General features: G+C 44.2%; 1 protein-coding gene across 1 annotated transcript in view; it reads left to right on the forward strand.

Annotated features, from left to right (window-relative positions):
• Positions 1-23249, forward strand: part of LOC110317313 (putative DMBT1-like protein) — a 126461-nt gene that overhangs the window by 86191 nt on the left and 17021 nt on the right. Inside the window, exons 35-61 of the mRNA XM_029539375.1 lie at positions 386-409; positions 1067-1108; positions 2515-2829; positions 4233-4277; positions 5529-5843; positions 7367-7432; positions 10451-10492; positions 11201-11269; positions 12077-12115; positions 12221-12259; positions 12417-12455; positions 14678-14716; positions 15306-15338; positions 15435-15473; positions 15647-15682; positions 15806-15850; positions 17046-17078; positions 17571-17606; positions 17708-17746; positions 18533-18571; positions 20401-20436; positions 21107-21142; positions 21243-21281; positions 21602-21646; positions 22847-22882; positions 22981-23019; positions 23176-23214. Coding sequence (XP_029395235.1) covers positions 386-409; positions 1067-1108; positions 2515-2829; positions 4233-4277; positions 5529-5843; positions 7367-7432; positions 10451-10492; positions 11201-11269; positions 12077-12115; positions 12221-12259; positions 12417-12455; positions 14678-14716; positions 15306-15338; positions 15435-15473; positions 15647-15682; positions 15806-15850; positions 17046-17078; positions 17571-17606; positions 17708-17746; positions 18533-18571; positions 20401-20436; positions 21107-21142; positions 21243-21281; positions 21602-21646; positions 22847-22882; positions 22981-23019; positions 23176-23214 — 1644 coding nt within the window. The remainder of the gene's footprint in view (positions 1-385; positions 410-1066; positions 1109-2514; positions 2830-4232; positions 4278-5528; positions 5844-7366; positions 7433-10450; positions 10493-11200; positions 11270-12076; positions 12116-12220; positions 12260-12416; positions 12456-14677; positions 14717-15305; positions 15339-15434; positions 15474-15646; positions 15683-15805; positions 15851-17045; positions 17079-17570; positions 17607-17707; positions 17747-18532; positions 18572-20400; positions 20437-21106; positions 21143-21242; positions 21282-21601; positions 21647-22846; positions 22883-22980; positions 23020-23175; positions 23215-23249) is intronic.

Raw genomic sequence — 23249 nt, forward strand, 5'->3', positions numbered from 1 at the left:
GAGAGAGAGAGAGAGAGAGAGAGAGAGAGAGAGAGAGAGAGAGAGAAAGAAAGAAAGAAAATAATAGTACTAGCCTTCATAGGGTTGGTAGGAGTTAACAAGACAACCTGCATACAATGTTTAGTCAAGCATCTAAGAAACCATAAATTATACAAAATAGCTAGCTATTGTCATTATTATTATTAAGATTAATTCAATCAGAATCGTATGCTCAGGTATTTAGGCAGGCGAAAGCACACAGCAGAGGAAACGGTGCTGGATGCTTACGAAGGATTGCTCACATCCAGCTTCCTTCCTTTGTAATTCAACAAAGACTATGACCTTTAGGGCACTTCACCACCACATTTCTAATATCTACCATCTCATGTTTCCATTCTCTCTATAGAATCTACAGCCAATGGACATCCAGGTATCTACGAGTTCATGAATACTGTATTTCCTGCTTGGCAACTAGAGTCTACCGAAAGGGTTACCATACTGGGTCTCTCTTCTGAGTTTTAAATTAATTTTTGCCAAATCCCTGTTCTCTAGACTGTTGTAGAAGATTGGGACCCCGGGTTATTTCCCAGTCCCCGGGTGCCTGCTGTGCATCCAGAGGAAAGGTGTCCTGAAATTAACACAGTGATGTGTCACCCCTTTTGCACATGAGCACCACATTTCAGCAGGAAAATATGATACCAGCTTTTAACCCAAGATGCAGCAGAGGCCTTGGCAGGCCACAGAGTGCAGGTGGTCCTAGAGATAGAAGAACCTGGGGTAGGGGCTCCTTCTCTATCTGCAGTGTGAACTTGGGACCCAGGATGGAGCGAATCTGGCCTCTGCTAGGAGGCTGGCACTTCATGATCCCAACATGAATTTAATGTCTCATTCTTACTTAGAATAATGAGCACATACATGCGTGAGCTGTTATCACAATTTAAATGGAAACTATTTGATCGGCTACTCTCTGGGGTTGTTTCAAGGCAAACTCGATTATATGATTTAGGTGACACTTAAGAGTATGAGGTGGCATTTTGTTTGCTTAGGATGTATCTGTGGTGACTTTCCCCCAATCTCACCTGTGCAGCTACTTCAGCTCCTGAGGAACATCTACGTGATCTGCACCCAGGTACTTTCCCACTCTTACAGCCTGTGAATCTCTGTTCTGAGGCTGACGGGAACTAACGGAAATGATACCAACAAGTCTGGGGAGACAGCGCAGTAGGTAAAGTGCTGGCCGCCCAAGCATGAGGATCTGATTCAGTCTCCAGAACCCAGGCATGGTGGCACATGCTTGTAATACCAGCTTGGGACAAATGGAGACAGACAGATTGATCCCTGGGAATTTCTGGCCAGTCAGTCAAGCCAAATCAGCCAGTTCCAGGAAAAAAAAAAAAAGACCTTGTCTCCAAAATGCAAGTAGGTATCCTGAAGAATAAATCTGAAATGATATCTAATCTGGTCTACACACACACACACACACACACACACACACACACACACACACACACACACACACACACACGGGGTCACTGTGAGGGGAAGGAAGAGAGGAGTTAGAGAAAGAACATTAGTTTCATGACCTTGATGCTATAAAACAAAGAAGCTCAGTAAAGCTTGTGATGTGGGCATCTCCTATTGTGGGTTTTTGTCTGTTTGTCTGTTGTTTGTCTGTTTGTTTGTTGTTTGTTTGTTTTTAAACGACAGAGTCCATTTACTCACTCACCACAATGACAGCATCTGATGTTCAAAGGCTGGGCTCCACGCTGCGCTCTAGTGAACCTGCCCCAGTCCTGAGGGCTCAGACTCTGAGAATCCACCTCATCTGCTTTAGTTCTGAGAGTTTTTTCACACTTTGCCTAGGGATACTGTACCTGCTTTGATAAGTAGTTTACAGTTTTCCAGATTCAAGCGATGAACAACTAATTGTATCTTGTCACTTACATCCTACCTGAAAACCAAGTTAGACATACAGTCTGGGCTCTCAGCATGCAGATGCACTGTTTTCAACCTTTGGAAAGTGATTTTCTGTGGGGGGAAAAAAGGACCCTAACATCAGTGAGCCGTGGGCATGGTGCTGAAGGCCTGGAAACCCCAGCAACTTGGGAGACTGAGGCAGAAGGATTGCATGTTCCAAGTGTACCTGAGAGAGGTCTAGGCTAGCCTAGGAATGTTAGTGAGACCCTTAATCTCAAAAAAAGAAATGGTTAAAGAAAAGAGGTGGGGAAACAGCTCTGTGGTAGAATGATAGTCAGGTACATCTTCCTCAATGCTAGACTGTGGCCTTCATTCCCATAACCAAATTGCCCAAGATAGCAATCCAACACAGGTAGAAACATGTTCAAGTTTCAGTACGGAAAGTGGTCCTATGTGTTCCTTTGGGTACATAGGTATCCCACATCTGCAGTCCTTCATAGACAGGTGCATGTTACCCCAGCAGCAAGCTGCACACCAGGCTAGCATTCTCCAGGTTAATGAGCTGTCCCCCTGGAGCACCGAAGGAGCCCCGGCTGACTTGATCCTTGGCTTCTGCAGATCTGCAGCTGGTGAGACTGTCTGACGGGAGAAGCCGGTGTGAGGGCCGTGTAGAAGTCTACTTCAATGGGACCTGGGGGACTGTGTGTGATGATCTTTGGGGCATACAGGCCGCCCAAGTGGTCTGTCAACAACTGGGCTGTGGGGTGGCCCTAGCAGCCCCCAGGAGCAGTCTGTTTGGCGATGGCTCTGGCCCCATCTTCCTAGACGACGTGAGATGCTTGGGCACAGAGACCAACCTGGGGCGCTGCCATCACCCCGGCCTGTCTGTGCACAACTGTGAGCACCATGAGGATGCAGGCGCCATCTGTTCAGGTACCCCATCTCTGCCGGAACTTTATTTTCCTCCCAAGCAACAAACCAGGTAGAACAGCACAGAGGGCACAGGGCCCCCGCTGAGGTAAGCTTGTTCTGGCTTTTGCATTGAGAGGGTTATGCTCCTCCTGCACACTTGGACTCCAACAGCCGACCACATTGGTTACACTAGTGTAAGGAAGTGAGTATCCATTGTCCATTGTCACAGCCTGTTCCCCAGACCTTTCACATGGAAGTCCCATAAGCAATAATACACCCGCTGTCGGGCCATTAGACTCCTGGGAATGGTCTTCCTATGTACATTAAACTCCTACGTCCTCAGGATGGAAGTTCAGACAGCTTGGCTGTGCAAATACTCTCCTCATGCATTTCCCATGATGGGACTTTCTTGCTACAAGAAACAAGTTTAGGTAACCACTCAAGAAACTTGACCAAAGAATCCTGTGGAAGAGAGGAAGGAACAATGGTAGGAACCAGAAGTGTCAAGGACACCGTAAGAAAACATCCAGAATTAACAAGCCTGGCCTCATAGGGGCTCACAGAGGCTGAACTGCCAACCAGGGAGCCTGCCCGGGTCTAACCTAAGCCCTCTGCACATATGTTACGGTGGCATAGGTGGGTCTTCTTGTGGGACTCCTAACAGTGGGAGTGCTGGCTGTCCTTGACACTTTGGCCTGCTTAGGCACCCTTTCCTCCCACTGGTTTGCCTGGTCCAGTCTTGATATGAGGGGAGGTGCCTCGTCTTATTGCAACTTGATATGCCATGGTTTGTTGATATCCCTGGGAGACCTGCCCTTTTCTGAAGGGAAACAGAGAAGTGGTGGATTGGGTGGGAGAGGGGAGATAGGGAGAAAGGGACTGGGTGGAGAGGAAGTAGGGGAAATTATGGTTGGGATGAAATATATGCAAGAATAAATTTTTAAAAACTTAAAAATCTTGATCACTAATACCTTATTTTGTTATTAATTAATTACTCCACCACTGGGCCTCACCACTGCCCAGTATACCTCATTCTCCCCCTTCTAGAGCCAGGCAAAGGTGAGCCTGGGAGAGAGATGGTGTGAGGATCAAGGTGGGAAGAGGCTGTGTCTCCTCCACTCTATCACTTTGCCGGCTAGCTTGTTCTGTTTATATCTGAAGAGTTAGTTTCATGGTGCCAGGGAACAGAAACTCCAAGTTAAAATGTCCGTGTCATTTCCTATTTTGTGGCCACAGATGCCCTAAGTGCCACCTGCCTATAAGATGACTCCAAGGCATTGTGAACATGAGCTGGCTTCAGCATATGACCATACCACATATGTGTCCCATCTCATGGGCATGACAAAGATTCATGCCCACTTGACTCATGGTATTTTACGGGATGAACTCACACTGATGTCAATGTTTCTGATTTTCTCTTCCAGCTCCTGGTGTTGTCTCAGCTCCAGTGGGAGTAGCTCCCACAGCTGGTAATATTCTCATTGCTTTTCCCTCCCAATTATCAGACCTTTCTAGGGATCTCCCCATGTTTATAGCCTGTACTATTTATTGTTGACTACCTAGAACTTATCCTTCCTGGGAGGCAAAGGAGAAAGTGAACCAGAGGGAAGGCTGTTCCATGGACAGAGGGAAGCTGTTCATGTGGACTGAGGGGGGGCTGTTCATGTGGACAGAGGGAGGCTGTTCCTGTCGACTGAGGGAAGCTGTTCACGTGGATGGAGGGAGGATATTCACATGGACTGAGGGGAGCTGTTCCTGTGGACTGAGGCAGGCTGTTCATGTGGGCTGAGGGGGGCTGTTCATGTGGACAGAGAGAGGCTGTTCACATGGACTGAGGGGAGCTGTTCCTGTGGACTGAGGGAGGCTCTTCACGTGGACTGAGGGAGGCTGTTCCTGTGGACTGTTACTGCTTGTCATTCTCCAGTCTATTAGATAATTTGAACTTGCATCAAGAAACAAGCTTCATCTAAAAGAAAGAGTCAAAGCTTGAGTTTGGCATATTTAACAGGAATGCGGATGAGATTCTGTGGCTTGGAACCAAGGATATGATAATCATTGTAATAACTGTAATATGTAGTCTAGAGATAAGAAATCAGAATTAGCAAGAGAAAACAAGCCAATGCCCTTAGGACCATTAAAATGGTACAGTCCTGTGGTATGTAGAGGCAGAAAACCAGGGCTCCTACAGTTCTGAGATTTAGAGGGATAACAATTTTTTTCTTTTTTTTCCCTTAGTTAATTTGTTTATTTATTCCCTTTACATTCCCCTCCCTCTTCTCCTTCCAGTTTCACCTCACACTCCTTCCCTCTTCTTCCCCTTCCCCTTTTTCTCTAAAAATGGAAGTCGCTCCCCCACCCACACAACTCATACCAACCCACATTAAGTTGCAGCAGGACTAGCTGTGTCCTCTCCCACCGAGGCCAGACAAGGCAGCCCAGCTAGAGGAAAGGAATCCAAAGTGGAGTAACAGAGTCAGAGTTAGCCCCAACTTCAATTGTTAGGGGACCCACATGGAAACCATGCTACATATGTATAGGGGGCCAAGGTCTAGCCCATGCATACTCTTTGGTTGGTGGTTCAGTCTCTGTGAGCCTCCATGGGCCCAAGTTCATTGACTCTGTAGGTGTTCTTGTGGTGTCGTGGGATAGTATTAAGCACTAAAGAAAAGCTCACTGTGCTGCTCGTGACACTCCAGGACTAACCTCTGTGTCTTCCCCAGACCAGCTCACCATCAGGTTGGTGGGTGGAAAGAACCAGTGTGAAGGGCGAGTAGAAGTCCACCACAATGGCACGTGGGGCACTGTTTGTGATGACCTCTGGGACATCGAGGATGCCCACGTGGTGTGCCGGCAGCTGAGCTGTGGAAAGGGTGCCAGCGCCCTTGGGAGTGGCTACTTTGGAGAGGGTGTAGGGAGCATCTTCCTGGATGACGTCAAGTGCCAAGGCAGTGAGATGTCTCTGGACCAGTGCCACCACCCAGGCTTGTCTGTCCACAACTGTGGCCACCATGAAGATGCCAGTGTCATCTGCTCAGGTACTCGCTGCTGGCTTTGTCAGCGATCCTTGATGAGGGTATTGGAAGTTAATTTGGGGACATTTGGAAGCTGCTGGGGTCTGCTAACACCCATGAGTTCCTGTTAGAGCCTGCAGACTCGACTGTCTTTAAGGACTCTCCAGGTGCCCTGTCCACTAGCCACTACAGTAATGGCATTTTCCTTATGTCTGCTTTCAGCTCTGAGACTGACTTGAGAATTCTATGAACACAATCCTGTTTCTCTTTCTTAATTTAAACTGTTTCCTTTTGGCCTCTCATTTGGGATGGTTTCCTGTTGTTTTGTTTGTGTGTTTGTTTCATTCAGCAAAGTTTATGGATTATATTATCTTTTGCTCTGCCCCAACATAAGAGAGAAGAAAATCAGATGGAAAGGAAATACCCTTGGCCAAGAACCTCTTAAATAAGGCAGAGACTAAGAGAATTGAAGTAATCCATCTGTTTATTTAATATGTATTTCTTTTTAGATTGTATTTATCCTTTGACACTTTCAGCCAATGTATCTTGATCATATCCGTCCCCACCCCACCCCCCACTTTCCATGAATACCTGTATTCCACCCAACAGGTCCCTCCCTCCTTCCAGCTCTTTCCCTTTCTGCTTTCTTTTTTCTGTAATCCGAGGAGCCCAGTCAGTGCTGCCTGCTGGTACTTTGGTGATCGTGTTGGCTCTGTCTTGAGCATATAACCATAACTGAAGCGAGTCATGAGGGTCACAACCATACCATGCCCAGAAGACATGGCACCCCCTGTACCCGCAGCTCTCACATTCTTTCTGCTTCTCTTCTCTGTGTTCCCTGGGCTCCAATTTAGAGCTGAACACTCAATAATTGCTTATTCTCAGGACTTAGACCATGTTGACTGCTTGTTTAATTTATATTTCACACGCGCTCTCTGTGAGGCAGGCAGAGTTCTCTAGGCACTGAGCATGTGGTTACACACCAAGGGCACAAGGACCAAGGACGCATTAGTTCCCAGGCCTCAGAAGACGGGCTGCAATCTCCTTTGCAGTTCCACTGTGACAGAACACGAACAGATCTGAATGAAGATAATAGGCTTCATTGTCGTAAGGGATTGTTTTCTTCATGTTCAGACAATTCAGCAATCTGTTGCAATCTTTGTTTGACGTAATTGAGGAGTCAATGTTGTTCATATAAGGGTTGAATTAAGAAGGTGCCCAGGAATTTGTCACTCTGCAAAACATCTTCTTCTTTGCACCAGAGAAGTGGCCTTTCTGACCCCTCCCAGACAAACTGTTCCCCTAGACAATGAACATTTCTCACTTCCTGCCTTCACATATCCCTATCTCTATTTCAGTCTTAGTCAAAACAAACAACAAGGAAACAAAACAAACAAACAAACAAACAAAACAATAGCAACACAAACTCTGCTCTTTGATTTATTTTCACATTCCAGAAGCTGCTTCGGTGGGATTTCATACAGCTCATGTATCCGCTTTTCCAAATAAAACCCACTCCTGAGCTTCTCTCTGCTTTGCCTTTTCAGCATCCGCTGCAGAAAGGCCAACTCCACCCAGTAATGCTTCTCCCTTTACTGTTTTCTCTAAGTCAGGTATGTATAGATTGTTTTCCCTGTGATTAAGGTTTGTGTGTCATGTGAAATGGCAGGCTGTGACTGGGATGTAGCTCACTTGGCAGAGTGCTTGCGTAAAATGTATAAACTCCAGCATTTGATCCCAGCATAGCATGGGGCTTCCAATCACACACCCAGGAAGCAGAGGCGGGAGAATCAAAAGTCCATTGGCCACAAGAGAATTTGAGGACAATCTACATGAGACTCTGTCTCCAAAAAAGTTATATAGGAAAGGGGAAACCATACCTTACCTTTGTACCAAAGTAACATGTTTCTTCCTTCATTAACTGAAAGAGTTAACTGGACTAGAGGGCAATACAGCATGTCTACACATAGTATGCCTCACGTGTGTGTGGGCATGCACATGTGTGTTGGGGCATATGTATACCTGTGCTTGTGGAGTCCAGCAGTTGGCATCAAGCGTCTTCCTCAGTCACTCTCTCCTTTGTGTTTCTGAGGCAGTTTCTCACTGAGCCAAGCTGGCTGGCCAGTGAGCTCCAAGGATCTGCCTGTTCCCAGGGATAGCTCTTAGATGCCGGCTGGGATCCAAACCCAGGTCCTCATGCCTACATGCAAACCAACTGACCCATCTCTTATGGCTCCCGCTCCATTCCTTTCCGATACAGTATCTGGTGTCTGAGATAAAGCTACCCTGGTGTAAATTCCCTCCCGTTCTCAATGCGGTTGATTCCTAGGGTTGTCAACCTGTTTTCATTCTTCAGTAATCTTCATAAGACTTCAGACATCTCAGACAAAACTCTAGTCTACATTTTCATAATATAATGCAGAAATACACACTTACAGTGTGTTCACAGGACCAGATACCAATTCAGTGATATGGAAATAAGCAGGAAGAAATGAAATGGCATAGCTGGATGTGCTGGGGGGATACCAGATCCCTCCTTTGAATACAGTCTATCAATATATTAAATTTTCTGAAAAGTCCTATAGTAACAGAGCTTTTTGAATTTTTGATTGAACACAATTTTGCTCAGATCTCTCTCACTGAAAGGAAAGCTCTTGAGTAGCCATGCTGTACCCTGGGACCCAGGGCCAGAGACCCCGGGGTTATGCTCTGGCTGAGCATTAGCCATGGGGTAATGATCCACAGGATCCTTTATTCCCCAGAGAACAGGAGGATAATGACCTCAAAGCTATGTCCTGGGGACTGAGTGGTCTACATTGTTCAGGGCACAGTGATAGGAACTCCTCAGGGATGTGTACACTGCTCTGTGCTGAGTCTATCAGCTCTCGACTGTAAGCCCTTCTCACCTCACACCCTCTTGTAAATCTCCTCCTGCATGAAAAGTCGGGGCTCATTCTAGAGCTTGTGTTGATAGGCAAGCACTTAAATAGGCTTGAGATACATAGAGGACCACCCAAGTTCCCTCTGAACCATACAGTTACAAAAATGGTATGTCATCCATATTTCCAAAACCTCAAGGCCATCTTCCAGGCTTAGTAAAAATTAACCTTGAAAGCAAGTCAGACAATGAAAGCAGCTCCTTCTTTTGGTGTTGACCCTATGGGATGCTGCCAAGTATCCCAGACGAGGACAAATTAATATGACACCACTGCGGCTCAGCATTTTTCAAGGGCTGAAAAACTTCAGAGACTGCAGTGACCAGAATCCCCAAATGAGGAACCCATGATCCTACTGTCCCACTTAAGAACTGAAATTCAGATCACCCAGGTTTGCCTCTGAGTATCGAATTATCTTTTGTTCCACAGTTTTCTCCTTTTCAAATCTGTGTATAGTTCTCCCGTATCTTCACTGTGAACGATACCGTGTTTCATAAAAACACTTCCACACATGTATACATTGCACCTAAGCTCGTACCCTCTCATATCATCTCCCCTCCCTTTACTTAATCCTGCCAGTCCCTTGGATCCTCTAGACAACTTCACCTCTCCTTTCAGGCCATATGAACACACGTGACCTTATGTATCTATGTGAAAACCCACAAGCCGCAAATAAAGGAAAACATGATGTCATCTGTCATCTCGAGACTGGCATCTTTCCAGTTGCATCCATTTCCTGCAAATGACAAAGCTTCTCTTCTTGTTAGGCCCAGGTTTTAAAATCAGAGGGTCTTATATAAGAATCCACACATCCAGCTATTTTCTTCCCTGTGCCAGGGGTCAATCACAAGGACTCATACAAGTCATTTACTCTCAAGCTATCCCCCTGGTCCAAAATTTCTATCTTGGGCCAAAAAGAATACACTCAACATGCCCAATAGTATGTGAATGTCATTGCAACAGTAATCGACTGAACAGAGAGGGCTGCTCTGCATGTAAGCACCGACTTCCCCATTTCATCCTGACCCTACCATGTGTGTTCAGATCTATAGGCATCCCCATTTCAGTGTCTCACAAGAGTATACTGAGCATACGACTCACTTGGGATTCTGTTTAAATGCAGATTTGCATACAAGAGTCCGCATTTCTTTTTTCTTCTTTTTGTTTTATTTTTATGTGTGTGAATGTTTTGCTTGCATGATGTGTGTATGTGCCTGCTGCTGGCAGAAGTCAGAAGAGAGCCTTAGGTTTTCCAGAAAGGAGTTGGTGTTTTTGAGCCACCATGGAGGGCTGGGAACCAAATGTAGGTCACTTTCAAGATCAGTAAGTGTCCTTTAGCCCCCAGGAGTCTGGATTTCTAAAAGCAGGCCACAGACACTGAAGATCCACTGGGTAGACCTTCCCATGCAGTAGCTCAAGTGCAGAGATTCAGGACTTGCCCAGGGTCACACACTCTGTTACATAGACACTGGGAGCCAAGTCTTTTGGTTCCACCCCCATGCAGTGCCTTGCTACCACTAACTCCCTTTAATTTTACAAGACCCCCCCCCAAAAGAAAGAGGAAATCCAACGGAAACAAAGCAGAATCAAATGTATTAGGACACATTCGTGTGTGGGGCCATTTACTTTTACAAATAAACTTGATTGACAAGGATGACATATAATTACAATTTCCTTACCCTGTTGGTTCAACAGTTCCTACCTCAAATCCAGCCACAGTTTCGGTCCTTGCAACTGGTAAGTTTTCTGCTCACTTTTACACTCACTTCCTATCGGGGATAAAATAGTGTTGGAATTCTGCCAAGAGAACACAGTTTTACTCTTGGTTCTCCGGGAGTCAGTTAGTGGAAATAGACAGGATCCCAGAAGTATACCAAGAGCCTCTATGCAGCTAAGTCACGACCCCAGGCTCAAGTTCAAGTCCAGTGCTTGCATTCATGTTGGGGCATTCCACAAAGCCTCTCTCACAGCCTGCCAGTGGGTTGTGGCTTCTTGTATGCTCCTAGCACTTGGTAATCTGGCCTTCCTACCCACTGCACATTAGAAAAACAGGTGAATGGTGGTATATATGGACAGGTAGGGCTAGCCCCATATCGGCAATGTCAGGAATACCAGTAGATATTACAACAGTGACATGGAACAAACATGCCCACTTACTCTGCTGTCCTTTGTACTGTATCACAACACAAAGAAAATGGTATTCTTCCCAATGAGTCTGGATCATGCAAGAGGCAGGTTTCATCTCAGGAAAGATTTAGTTTATAGCATCACAGTGTGTGCTTTGAGTTTGGATGTTTTAACTTACTCAGACATGAAACAACATTGCTTCATATCAGTTTCCCCAACAACAAAGGCAGATGGCAATAATGGTGGGATTGAGTGTAACTAGAAAAAGAGTGAAAACTTCCCATCAGTTGACTGATGTCCCCTTGTGTTTCATATCAGGCATCACCCCTACTCCAGTAGCAGTAACTCCTTTGCCTGATAAGGGCCTCTGCCCACCACACTGCACAGGTAGGTAGGGTGGTTGCCACAATACTGGGGCTAAAATGAGGACAGGCTTGAGGGCCGTTGACATTGTCTTTGAGCAGAGTGGCTCATCAAACCAGATCCAGCACCAGGAACAAGGCGGTGGGAGGGTTGGTAAAAAGGAAAGAGCTCCTTAGCCAGGTCAGAGTTTCGGATATCACACACACACACACACACACACACACACACACACACACACACCACAGCCTCCAACACACAACACCCCCATACATACATACATACATACATACATACATACATACATACATACATACATACTCCACTTATAACCACTCCAATGGGTAATTTAAGTGCTCTTTTTGGTTCTATGATACTTGCTTAGCTAAATAACCACTTACATTGATTGCTGCTGAGTCTCTTTGACATTCATTCACCATCAATGGGGCATCCAGTCTCCATTATGTTGTTTAATCTAGTGAGATAGATTGCCCACTTATAAGTATTTCATATGTATAGTACATATGTGTGCATGTACACATACACATGTGCACATGTGTATAGACCACAGAACAATCTCAGATGTCTTCCTCAGAAATACCAACCACTTACAAACTGGATCTCTCTTTGGCCTGGAGTTCACCAGTTAGGCTGCCCCCGCTGGCCAGGGAGCCCAGATCCTCCTGTCTTTGTCTTCCCAGTGTCAGGATTAAAAGTGCATACCACCAGGCCTTGACTTGGATATGGGTTTTGGGGATCAAACTCAGGTTCTCACGCTTGGGAGTCATTTCCCAAACACTCAGGTAACAACTCCTGCTCTGGGTTTGTTTACAGGTGTGTCTTTAACCTCCACAGAAGGGAAGCCCTCCTCTGGTAATGCTTGCTGATGTCATGTCGTTTTGTTTTCCTTCCTGTAAAACATTTCCCCCTTTCTATTAAGCAAATGAACCAAGAATGTCTCTTTCTCTTTGTCTATAGGCACATCTTCAACTTCAACAGAATCAAGCCCTCCAAGTGGTAAAGTCCCCTGATGTGTTGTTTCTTGTTGGTCATGTTGTGTTTAGAAAGTGACCCTACTTAATGATATTGGCCACAAAGTAAAGGCCAATGAGGATTCACAACCAGCATTGCTCTGCTCGTTGTAAAGCAGCCTGTCCTCTGGGTTTCTACACAGGTGCATCTTCAGACTCAGCGGAAGAAGAGACGTCCTCTGGTAACATTTCTAGCTTGTATTTCTGAAGTTCAATATACTCGGTGCTTTTTTTTTTTTTTAATTTTTTTATTATTATTATTTTCTTTATTTACATTTCAAATGCTATCCCGAAAGTTTCCCATACCCCTCCCCCCACCTCTGTTCCCCTACCCACCCACTCCCACTACTTGGCCCAGGCCTTGCCTTGTGCTAGGTCATATGGAGTTTGGAAGACCAAGGAGCCTCTATTCCCACTGATGGCCGATTAGGTCATCTTCTGCTACAAATGCAGCTAGAAACACAAACCCAGGGGGTACTAGTTAGTTCCTGTTGTTGTTCCACCTACAGGGTTGCAGCCCCCTTCAGGTACTTGGGTACTTTCTCTAGTTCCTGCATTGGGGACCCTGTGTTCCATCCAGTAGCTGGCTGTGATCATCCATTTCGGTGTTTACCAGGCACTGGCGTAGCCTCACAAGAGGCCACAGTATCAGGGTCCCTTCAGCAGTATCTTGCCGGCATGAGCATGAGCATTAGTATCTAGGTTTGGTGGCTGATGATGGGATGGACTCCGAATGGGGTCCTCTCTGGATAGTCCATCCCTTCATCCCAGCTCCAAACTTTGTCGCTGTACCTATAATTTTTCATGGGGGTTATGTTCCTCATTCTAAGGAGGAATGAAGTATCCACAAATGTTCATCCTTCTTGATTTTCTTCTGTTTTCCATAATGTGTCTTGGATATTCCAAGTTTCTGGGCTAATATCCGCTTATCAGTGATACTCGGTGCTTTTAATCTTTCTGTTTGGGGGGAGGTGGTTATAAGTAAGTTTCTTCTTGTCTTTGTTTATTGATTCTACTTCAGTGTCAGCAGAAGCAACCTCTCCAACTGGCAAAATCCCCCATGGTGTTGCTGAACTACAGAGATCTGTTCATTTTAAAATTTTATTTTAATTTATTAATGTTCATTTTTAGTGTTTACTAGCATGTTTAAATGATACATGATAATGGGCTTCATTTTGACATTTCATACATTTGTACATACTATATTTTTGTCAGGCTTATCCCACGATCCTCCCTTGTATCCTCTCATTCCTGATCATCTCCCTCTTCTACTTCCAAGTGGTGTGTGTGTGTGTGTGTGTGTGTGTACCAATGAGTACCAATGAGTATAAATTGGGCTACTTACAGGAGCAGAGACATGGGGTTATTTGCAGGAGCAGTGGCCAGACCACTAAAGAAAATGTCTCCCCCTCCTTAGCCAACATTTACTGTCTATAACCCTTCAGAAAGGGAAAGGGCTTCATAAGAGCCCCTCTCCATGACAGAATAATAGTGGGCTCAGTCTTTCTCAGGTCTTGACACGGGAAGTCTGAAGTTTCAAGAGAGGCATAGACACACCACATCCAGAAGGTGGCATGAGAAATCACTATGACCCTTTATGTAAAACTTACATTCTGTTTTCAAGCTTCCTTTTTTCTTCAGAGGCAGTATGAGTTGTTATAACTAGCCACACACTTAAATGAAACTCACAATCAACCCAGCTCCTCTTCAGCAATGGTCCCTGAGCTTGGTTGGAGGGGATGGCATGGTCCCACTTAGAGCTGAACCTTTAAGTCAGTTGTTCTTAACATTTTGAACATTTATGAATCTCTGCAGTAACCACTACCCACAGCAAAAAGAAGCTCTTTTGACCAAAGCAGACGCTAGCACCAATCTACAGGCAGAAGCATAATTACTTAGATGTCAACTTGACAGCCATATACATTCTATTAAAAATAATAAAATAAGCGCAGTACCTTTCTCACCAGACCTAGCACCTCCTATACCATGGACTTCTGACCAGGCTTACAGCACTAGGCTCCTAGAGGACATTCTCAAATCCAAGCAGAAAAGAGTTGGCTACACCTACTCATACACCAATGGGTGCATCTCGCCTGGCAAATCAACAGTACAACATATAGAATTCAGGGAGACTGTTGGTGGCAGGGCTTCCCCAACATCTAAATAATTCCATCCAGCATAGTGAGAGCTAGCTAGCAAGAAGAAAGCTTACATCTCAGTCCCACCCTGATTTCTGTAGACCCAGCAAGCAAAGCAGGTGGTGTCTCCAGCAACAGAGATGGATCCCTTATTTGTCATATCATATGTAGAAAATTAATCTGCTTAATGATCATATTGACTACAAAGCAAGGATCAATAAAAGGACATTCATTTCAAAGCTTCATGTCTCTGGGTTTATACACAGATTCATCTTCAGCCTCAGATGAAGAGGAAACATCTTCAGGTAATGTTTTCTGACTATCACATTTCTTTAATACAATCAGAGATTTTCTTCTTTCTCTTTGCCCACTGACCCTCGATATGTTTCTTCTACTTTTCATTCATATACACGCCTTCAAGTTCAGAAAAAGTGATTTCTTCAGCTGGTAAAATTTTGTAGTGCCATTTAACTGATGAGATAATATTCTTATTCGTCATGTTGTATTTGGAGAATGAGCCTACTTAAGGCACATATTGACTACAAAACAAGATCAATAAAAGACAATCATTTTTTCTGAATGCATGCATGTGTGTTCACGTGTGAAGGTGCATGTGTATGTAGAGACAGGAGAAGGAATATCACACACTTCCTTTGGGACAGGCCTTTCATTAGCCTGGAGTTCACTAGTTAGGCTAGAGAGATTGACCAGTAAGTCACATGGAGCCTCGTGTCTCTGACTCCACAGTGCTGAGATTACAAGCACACACCGGCATTCCCAGACCATTTTACAAAGCTTCTGGGAATTGAGCTCAGGTTCACCAGCTGGGTCATTCTTCCAGCCTAGGACACTGATTTTAAAGCATCCAACCTTTTTTTCTGGATTTATACACAGGTGTATCTTCATCAGTGGAAGTGGCCTCCTCTGGTAATGTTTTCTCCATCAATTTAAATTCGATGACAGCCTTTCTTCCTTCTAGTTGGTAAACAATCTGGATGTGCCTCTTTTTATCTCGGTCTGTAGGCATTTCTTCACCCTCAGCAGACACAAGTTCTTCACACAGTAAAGGCCCACATTGTGCTGTTTAGCCAATTAAATGAGTCTCATATTTGTCATGCTGTATTAGACAGTGAACCTACTTAGTGGTCACTCTGACCATAAGGTAAAGATAGTGAAAACACCCAAGTACTGTTGTACCCAGGTTAAAGCATCTTGTTCTCTGGGTTTACACACAGATGCATCTTCAGCCTCAGCAGAAGAGACATCCTCTGGTAATGGCGTTTGGGTTTTGTTTGTTCATTTGACTGTCAAGTTTCTTACTAAATGATCAGAACTCTTTTTCTTTCTGTTTGGAAAGTGGCCACACAGACATTTCTTCTTCTTTTTGCTTATAGATATCTCTTCATCTTCAGCAGAAGGGAAGAGTGGAGAGCCAACTGGTAAGGTCCTTCGTGGTATTGTATTTTAACTACTGAAATGTTGTGTTTGTCTTTGAGGAATTTTATTATCACATATTAATTATACATACCAGGTTTAATTATGACATGATCATACCTGTATCTACTGTAGTAACCCTCACACTCTCTAATTTTGTTTCTCTTCTCAGCTTGGCCATCTTCTATTCTCATATCTTTATTTCATGAACTAATCAGTTTAATTAAGTTATTAGGAGTTCCCCAGAAGGGTGTTATTTGCAAGATTGTTGGCAACTTACCAGGGCTACACCACTGTAGAAACTGTCTTTCTCTCCCAGCAACCATTCACTCTCTATCGATCCTCAGGGAGGGGTGAGGTTTCCTCCCTTCTCCATGATGGGACGACGATGAGGCTGAGCTTATGCTTGTCCTGTGCAGATAATCACAGCTGCAGAGAGTTCAGGAGCCCACTGACCACATCCACCACACTCCACCTTTCACTCGTCCTCACATGCCTCCCTTGCCACCCTCTCTTCCATTGTGATACACCCTGGCACTTGGAAGGGGTGATCCGGATGCCACATTCAGTGGTGACTCGCTATGAGAGCCTTGACCAGTTCTGAGTTTCTTCAGTAGCCATCAACCCCTGCAAGGGGGAGCTTCTCTGATCAAAGCTGACAGCTGTACTAACCTGTGGGTGTAAATATAAACATTTCCAAGAAAAACTGACAGGCACACCACATTCACTTAGAAATACAGCAGGAATATCTTCTCTACTAAGATATTTCACATCTCCAGGGCAGGTTTTCAGGGTCACACAAAAATTGCCTCCATGAGGACAAGTTTGACTCTACCTAGGAAGGAGTTGGCTACTTCCAGTTATGTGACTCCTGTGCCAGTGGGCTTCCCTGGCCTGAACGGTCAGGATTGTAGCCTTGCAGGGCTCACAGCTGAGAAGTGATGCTGATGGCAGTTTTTCCCCAGGAATCTGCACAGTACCTTCTGACACTGTGAGAGCTAGCCAGTGGGGAGAACACTTCCAGCTCAGTTCCAGCTTCATTTCTGCCTGTCCTGCCAGCAGACTGTGTGCTATCTTCAGCAACAGAGATGGTTTTCCTATTTGTGATGTTGTACTTAGAATAATCACCTTGACCACAAAATAAATATCAGAGAAATCTACCTATTTTTAAAGCATTTCGTTTTCTGGGTTTATACACAGATGCATCTTCAACCTCAGTGGATACCTCCTCTGGTAATATGTTTTGACTGCCAAATTTATTAAACATAGTCAGAGCTTTCCCTCTTTCTGTTTGGTCAAGGGATCCAGGTACATCTCCTCCTCTCTTTATCTACAGCTATTTCTTCAGCAAAAGTAAGATCTTCGGCTGGTTAGTCCCCTATTGTGATGATACATACATGCATACAGGCGTGTGTGCACACGCATGCTCATGTGTTGTTCAGGTGCCCTTGTGCCGATGTATACACATACGTAAAGGAGGCTCTCTCTTTGGCCTGGAGCTCACTAATTAGGCTACAATGCTGGTCATAGGTACAGTGTTCCTCTTGTCTCTGCTTTCCCAGTGCTGGGGTCATAAGCACACACACCTCCAGGCATTTTTACATGGGTTCTGGGAACGGATCTCAAATTCACAAGTTTTCGAGGCAAGTAACTTTAGCTACTGAGTCATGCACTCAGCCCGTGATGCTAATTTTCTAACTCCTTGTTTTCTGGCCCTATACACAGATGCATCTTCAGGCTCTGCAGAAGATAACTCCTCAGGTAATGTTTTCTGCCTGTCATGTTTTTAAGTAAGACAAACGACAGCCTTTTCTCTTTCTGTTTGACAAATTATCTAAATATATATTTCTCTTTGTTTATAGACATGTCTTCATCCTCAGCAGAATCAGGGCCTCCAACTGGTAATGTCCCCAATATTCTGTATAGCTAAATGAAATTAATTTAGCAGTCATGTTGTAAATTTAGACCATGAACCTATTTAATAATTACATTGACTGGTGGGTGGGTGGGTGGAGCATCCTCATAGCAGGGAGAGGGAGGATGGGAGAGGGGGTTTCCAGAGGGGAAACTGGGAAAGGGGATAACATTTGAAATGTAAATAAATAAATTATTCAATGAAAAAGAAAAAAATATTACTTACATTGACCAGAAAATAAAGCCCAATGACAAGAAACTCGTCTTCCTTACATTCATGGATGCTGTGTTTGTATGAAAAGTGTGAATGCCTTTCTTTGTGTGTGTATGAGCTTAGAGGACAACCTCAGGTGTTATCTCCAGGATTGTTTGTCCACTTCTTTTGAGATAGATTCTCCCATTGGCCCAGAGCTCAGTAATTAGTCTAGAGTGACTGAACACAGAACTATAGGGATCCCCCTTGCTCTGTCTCCCTAGTGCTGGGAATATAGTGCACACAACCACTCCCTGCATTTGTATATGGATTCCACAAGTTGATCTCAGGTTCATGTATTTGTAAGATAAGCCCTTTATCTGCTGAGCAATCCTCCCAATTGTATATACTAATTTTAAGGCATAATATTTTCTGAGTTTATACATAGTTGCATCTTCATCAGCAGAAGATCCTTCCTCTGTAATTTTTCTGCCTGTCATAGTTCTTAAACACAGTAAAAGCTTTTACTCTTCCTACTTTGCAAATGACCTGGCCACGTCTCTTCTTTCTTTGTCTATAGGCATTTCTTCAGCCTCAGCAGAAGCAAGCTCTTCAAATGGTAAAGCCCTTCATTGCGCTTCTTAGCTAGTGAAGAAGTTCCTTATTTGCTGTGGTATTTTTAGACAGTGAACTTACTTAATATTCACATTCATCACAAAGTAAAGTGAGTGAAAACTACCCCCAACATCACTCTACTCATTTCAAAGCATCACACACAGGTCCATCCTGCATCACCACAAAGAGCATCTCCTCTGGTGATCTTTTCAACTCATGGCATTTCTTAAGTGGAACACAATCATAGTCTTTCTTGGTTTTGTTTGGAAAATGATTGTACGTCTATTTCTTCTTCTCTGTGATCATAGACATGTCTTCAACCTCAACAGAAGGGAAGAGTGGAGAGCCAAGTGGTAAAGTCCTTCACTGTGTTATTTAAACAATGAAATGCTTTTTTAAAAAAAATCTTAGTTATATGTATTGTGCATGCACATATATATGCTATACACATGAGTGTGGGTGCCCAAGGTTACCAGAGACTTTGAGTTACAGATGGCTGTGAGCCACCAATGTGAGTGCTAGGAAGTAAGCTTGGGTCCTCTGGAAGAACAGCCAGCAGTCTTAACCACAGAGCCATCTCTCAAGCCCTTCTTTTTTAAAAGTAACATTTAAGTATACAGAATAGTGAATTTCAGTATGGAACATTCATAGTGTACATAACATATTTTGATAGTATTCACTCTCTGTGCTCTCTCTGGTCCTCCTCACACTGCTCCTAACCCTGTTCCTCTTCCCAGTGATGTCCTCTCCTACTTTGGTGCTTTCCATGCTGTACACCAAGGAGTTGTTTGGGTTACTGGAGAAACATAGTCGAGGGGTTATTTCTGAAAGCAATGGCAGGCACCTTAGCAGTGGCTATGCCACTGAATACATGTCTCCCCCTCCCACTGCAATCCGTTATTGTATGGACCCTTAGGGAGTGGCAGGCTTCGTGAGTCTCTCCCACTTCCATGACAATGTATAGCCTCAACCTTGGGGAAGTGGTGTGTAGGTAATTACAGTGGCAGAGAGGCCACAGTGCAATTGTACCACTCCATACCCATCCCTTCCTCCAGCTTTTACACTTGATTTATTTTTAAAGTTTTTAATATGTTCTTTATAATGAAGTACAAGTCATTAGAGCTAACCAAACCTTAAATGAAATTCATGATAAACCTGCTTACTACTACATGATATCCCCTAATCTTAGCCCATTTAAAGCTGAGTGTCATCATCATTTTGATCAGTTATGAGTCTATTTAGTTAAAGTACCCATTGCAAAAAGAAGTTTCTGAGACCAAAGCTAAACCCAGGACTAATCTAAACACGATTACTTAGATGTCAATTTGACAGCCATGTCACATCGATTTAGCAAAACAACAAACATAGCTTTGCCACTAGAGCCTATCACCTCGGGTACCATGAACTTTGGACCAGGTTTCAATACAAAACTTCTATGGAGTAGCCTCACATTCAATCAGAAAAGAGTTGGTCACACCTCCAACAGTCACACTTCTCTTACACCAGTGGGCATATATGGCCCGAACTGTCAGGATTGTAGCCTTGCAGGGCTCACAGCTGAGAAGTGTTGCTGATGGCAGTTTTTTCCCAGGAATCTGCACAGTACCTTCTGACACTGTGAGAGCTAGCCAGTGGGGAGAACGCTTCCAGCTCAGTTCCAGCTTCATTTCTGCCTGTCCTGCCAGCAGACTGTGTGCTATCTTCAGCAATATATTTTTCCTATTTGCCATGTTGTATTTAGAAAATTAACCTACTTAAATCATATTGACCACAATGCAAAGATCAGCCAAGACAGTCATCTTTAAGTCATCCTGTTCTCTGGATTACACGCAGATGCCTCTTCAGCTTCAGCGGAGGAGACCTCTTCAGGTAATGTTTTCAATCCGTCACGTCTATTAATTTAAATATAGCCACAGCTTTTCCTCTTTAGGAAAGCAGTCTCAGCATGCCCTTCCCCTGTGGATTTATAGCTGTTTCTTCAAGTTCAACGGAAGCAAGCTCTCCACCGGCAGACTCCCTCTTTGTGCTGCTTATATATTCAGCTAGTTTGTTGTGCTTAAAAAATAACTCTAGTTAATGATTGCCTTGTCAAAAGATTAAAAATGCAAAAGTACCCAGTGAATGCACGTTAGCCTATGTGTGCGTGTGCATGTGCATGTGTAGGTACATGTTCCTGTGTGATAGTGCATATGCCTGTGCAGGGGTCCCGGTACCTGTGTGGATGTGGATGTGGACAGTGGAAAACAATGTTGAGCATCAATCTCAGTAGCATCATCCATCTCCTTTGAAACAGGGCCTCTCATTGGCCCAGAGCTCACTAGTTAGGCTATGGTGACTGGCTACAGGCCCAGGGTTTCTTTTGTCTCTGCCTTCCCAGTCCTGGGGTCACAAGTACACACAACTCCAGGCATTTTTATGTGAGTTCTAGGAATGGAACCCAGATTCACAAGTTTTCAGTGCAAGGGCTTTACCTACTGAGCCATGCGCTCAGCCCATAATGCTAATTTTCTAACTCCTTACTTCCTGGTTTTATACACAGATGCGTCTTCAGGCTCTGCAGAAGATAGCTCCTCAGGTAATGTTTTCTGCCTGTCATATTTTTAATATAACAAATGACATCCCTTTCTTTTCCCGTTTTGCAAACTATATAAATATATATTTCTCTTTGTGTATAGATAGTTCTTCAGCCTCAGCAGAAGCAAATTCTCCAAATGGTAAAACCTCCTACCATGCCGCTTAATGAATGAAGAAATTCCTTATTGTTTGTGTTTTATTTGGACAGTAAACTTATTTAAATAACCACACTAATCACAAAGTAAAGTGAGTGAAAACTACCCCCAACATCACTCGACTCATTTCAAAGCATCCTGTTCTCTGGGGTCACACACAGATCCATCCTGCATCACCACAAAGAGCATCTCCTCTGGTGATCTTTTCAACCCATTACATTTCTTAAGTGGAACACAATCATAGTCTTTCAGCTGTCTGTTTGGAAAGTGATCCTCTGTTCATTTCTTCTTCTCTGTGCTCATAGATATGTCTTCAACTTCAACAGAAAGGAAGAGTGGAGAGTCAAGTGGTAAAGTCTTTCATGTGTTGTTTTAACTAATGAGAAGTGCTTTTTGTCTTAGCATAGTTTAACTATGCCTAATACTGAGTCTTGTGGTGACCTATTCCCCTCTGTCACCTCCCCTGTGCCCTCACACCCTTCCCAACTCTGTTCCTCTTCCTAGCCAGACCCTTTTCTAATTTCATGTCTTTATGAGTGAATCAGTTTAATTAAGATTACTTAGCAAAGCAGGGGTGAGGGCTTATTTAAAAGAGCACAGACAACTTATCAATGGCTACCACGATGATGAAAGCCCCTCCCCCCTCACGTTCCCTCACCATCATCAACTGCCTCAGGGAGAGGTTAGGCCACATGAGCTCCCCTTCTTTCCATGATGGGATGGTGATGAGCCCACTCTTGTGCAAGTCTTGTGCAAGTAGTTACAGCTGCTGAGAGTCAAGGATGCAACCTCTATCTTGTGACAATGTTCTAGAACAGGCTAGGATTTCCACCTGTTGTTATATTCTCTCTACTCTCTCTTTCATGCTGTTTCCTGAGACCTGGAAGAGGTAATATTGATGTCTCATTTGGGGCTGAGCACAAAAGTCACTTATTCTCAACACTCTGGCCAGCTGTGGGTCTGCAATAACCACAAACCCTTGCAAAAACACGCTGTTCTGGTCAAACCCAGCAGCAACAGTAACCTATGGGCACAACTGTAAGTATTTAGAAGCCAGTTTGACAGGCACATTGTACCCACTCAGCAAGACAGCCGCAGAACCTTCTCCACTAGGGCTCATCACCTCCCCAGACCAGATTTGCGATACTAGATATAAACCCCCTTCCTTAGCGAGAACTTCAGATCCAGTCAGGAAGCAGAACAATTCCGCTCCTCTTACAACTGTGAGCATGTCATATCTGGCATGTTAGTAGTACAGTATTGGAGCTTCACAGCTGAGGGAGACTATGAAAATTCCCTCTGAGCAATCTGGGTAGAAGCTTCCAGCACTGTGAAAACCAGCCAGCAGAGAGAAAGCTTGCAGCACCGTCCAGGCTTTATTTCCTCATGTTCTGCAACCCAGGAACTTGTGTCTCCACTAACATACATATGTTTCTTACGTGTCATACTGTACTTAGAAAAGGAACCTACTTAATGGTTGTATTAACCACTAACCAAAGATCGTTGCAAAGATACCCATTTTTAATCCTGTTTTCTGTGTTTTTTCACAGATGCATCTTCACCCTCTGCAGAAGAGACCTCTTCAGGTAATAATTCCTATCACATTCCTCAAGTGAAACACAATTTCAGCCTTTCCTCAAGTTGGCAAATGCACACCCGTTGTGTGTCTGCTTTCTGTCTCTAGACTCGTCTTCAACCTCAGCAGAATCAAGCTCTATGACTGGTAAGTCCTCTGTTCTGATGATTAATATACTAAGCTGAGCTGCCTGGGTGTCATGTTAAACTTAGAAAAGGAGCCTGTTTACTGATCACTTTGACATCAAATACAGATCAGTGAGATTTTTTTTTTTAAGTGCCACTTCTCTGGGTTTCTACACAGACACATCTTCAACCTCAGCAGAAGACTCGGGCTCCTCTGGTAATGTTTTCTGTTATTACACTTCTCTTTCTTTC

The sequence above is a fragment of the Mus pahari genome, chromosome 1, assembly GCF_900095145.1.
Source record: "Mus pahari chromosome 1, PAHARI_EIJ_v1.1, whole genome shotgun sequence".
NCBI classification, from domain to species: domain Eukaryota; kingdom Metazoa; phylum Chordata; class Mammalia; order Rodentia; family Muridae; genus Mus; species Mus pahari.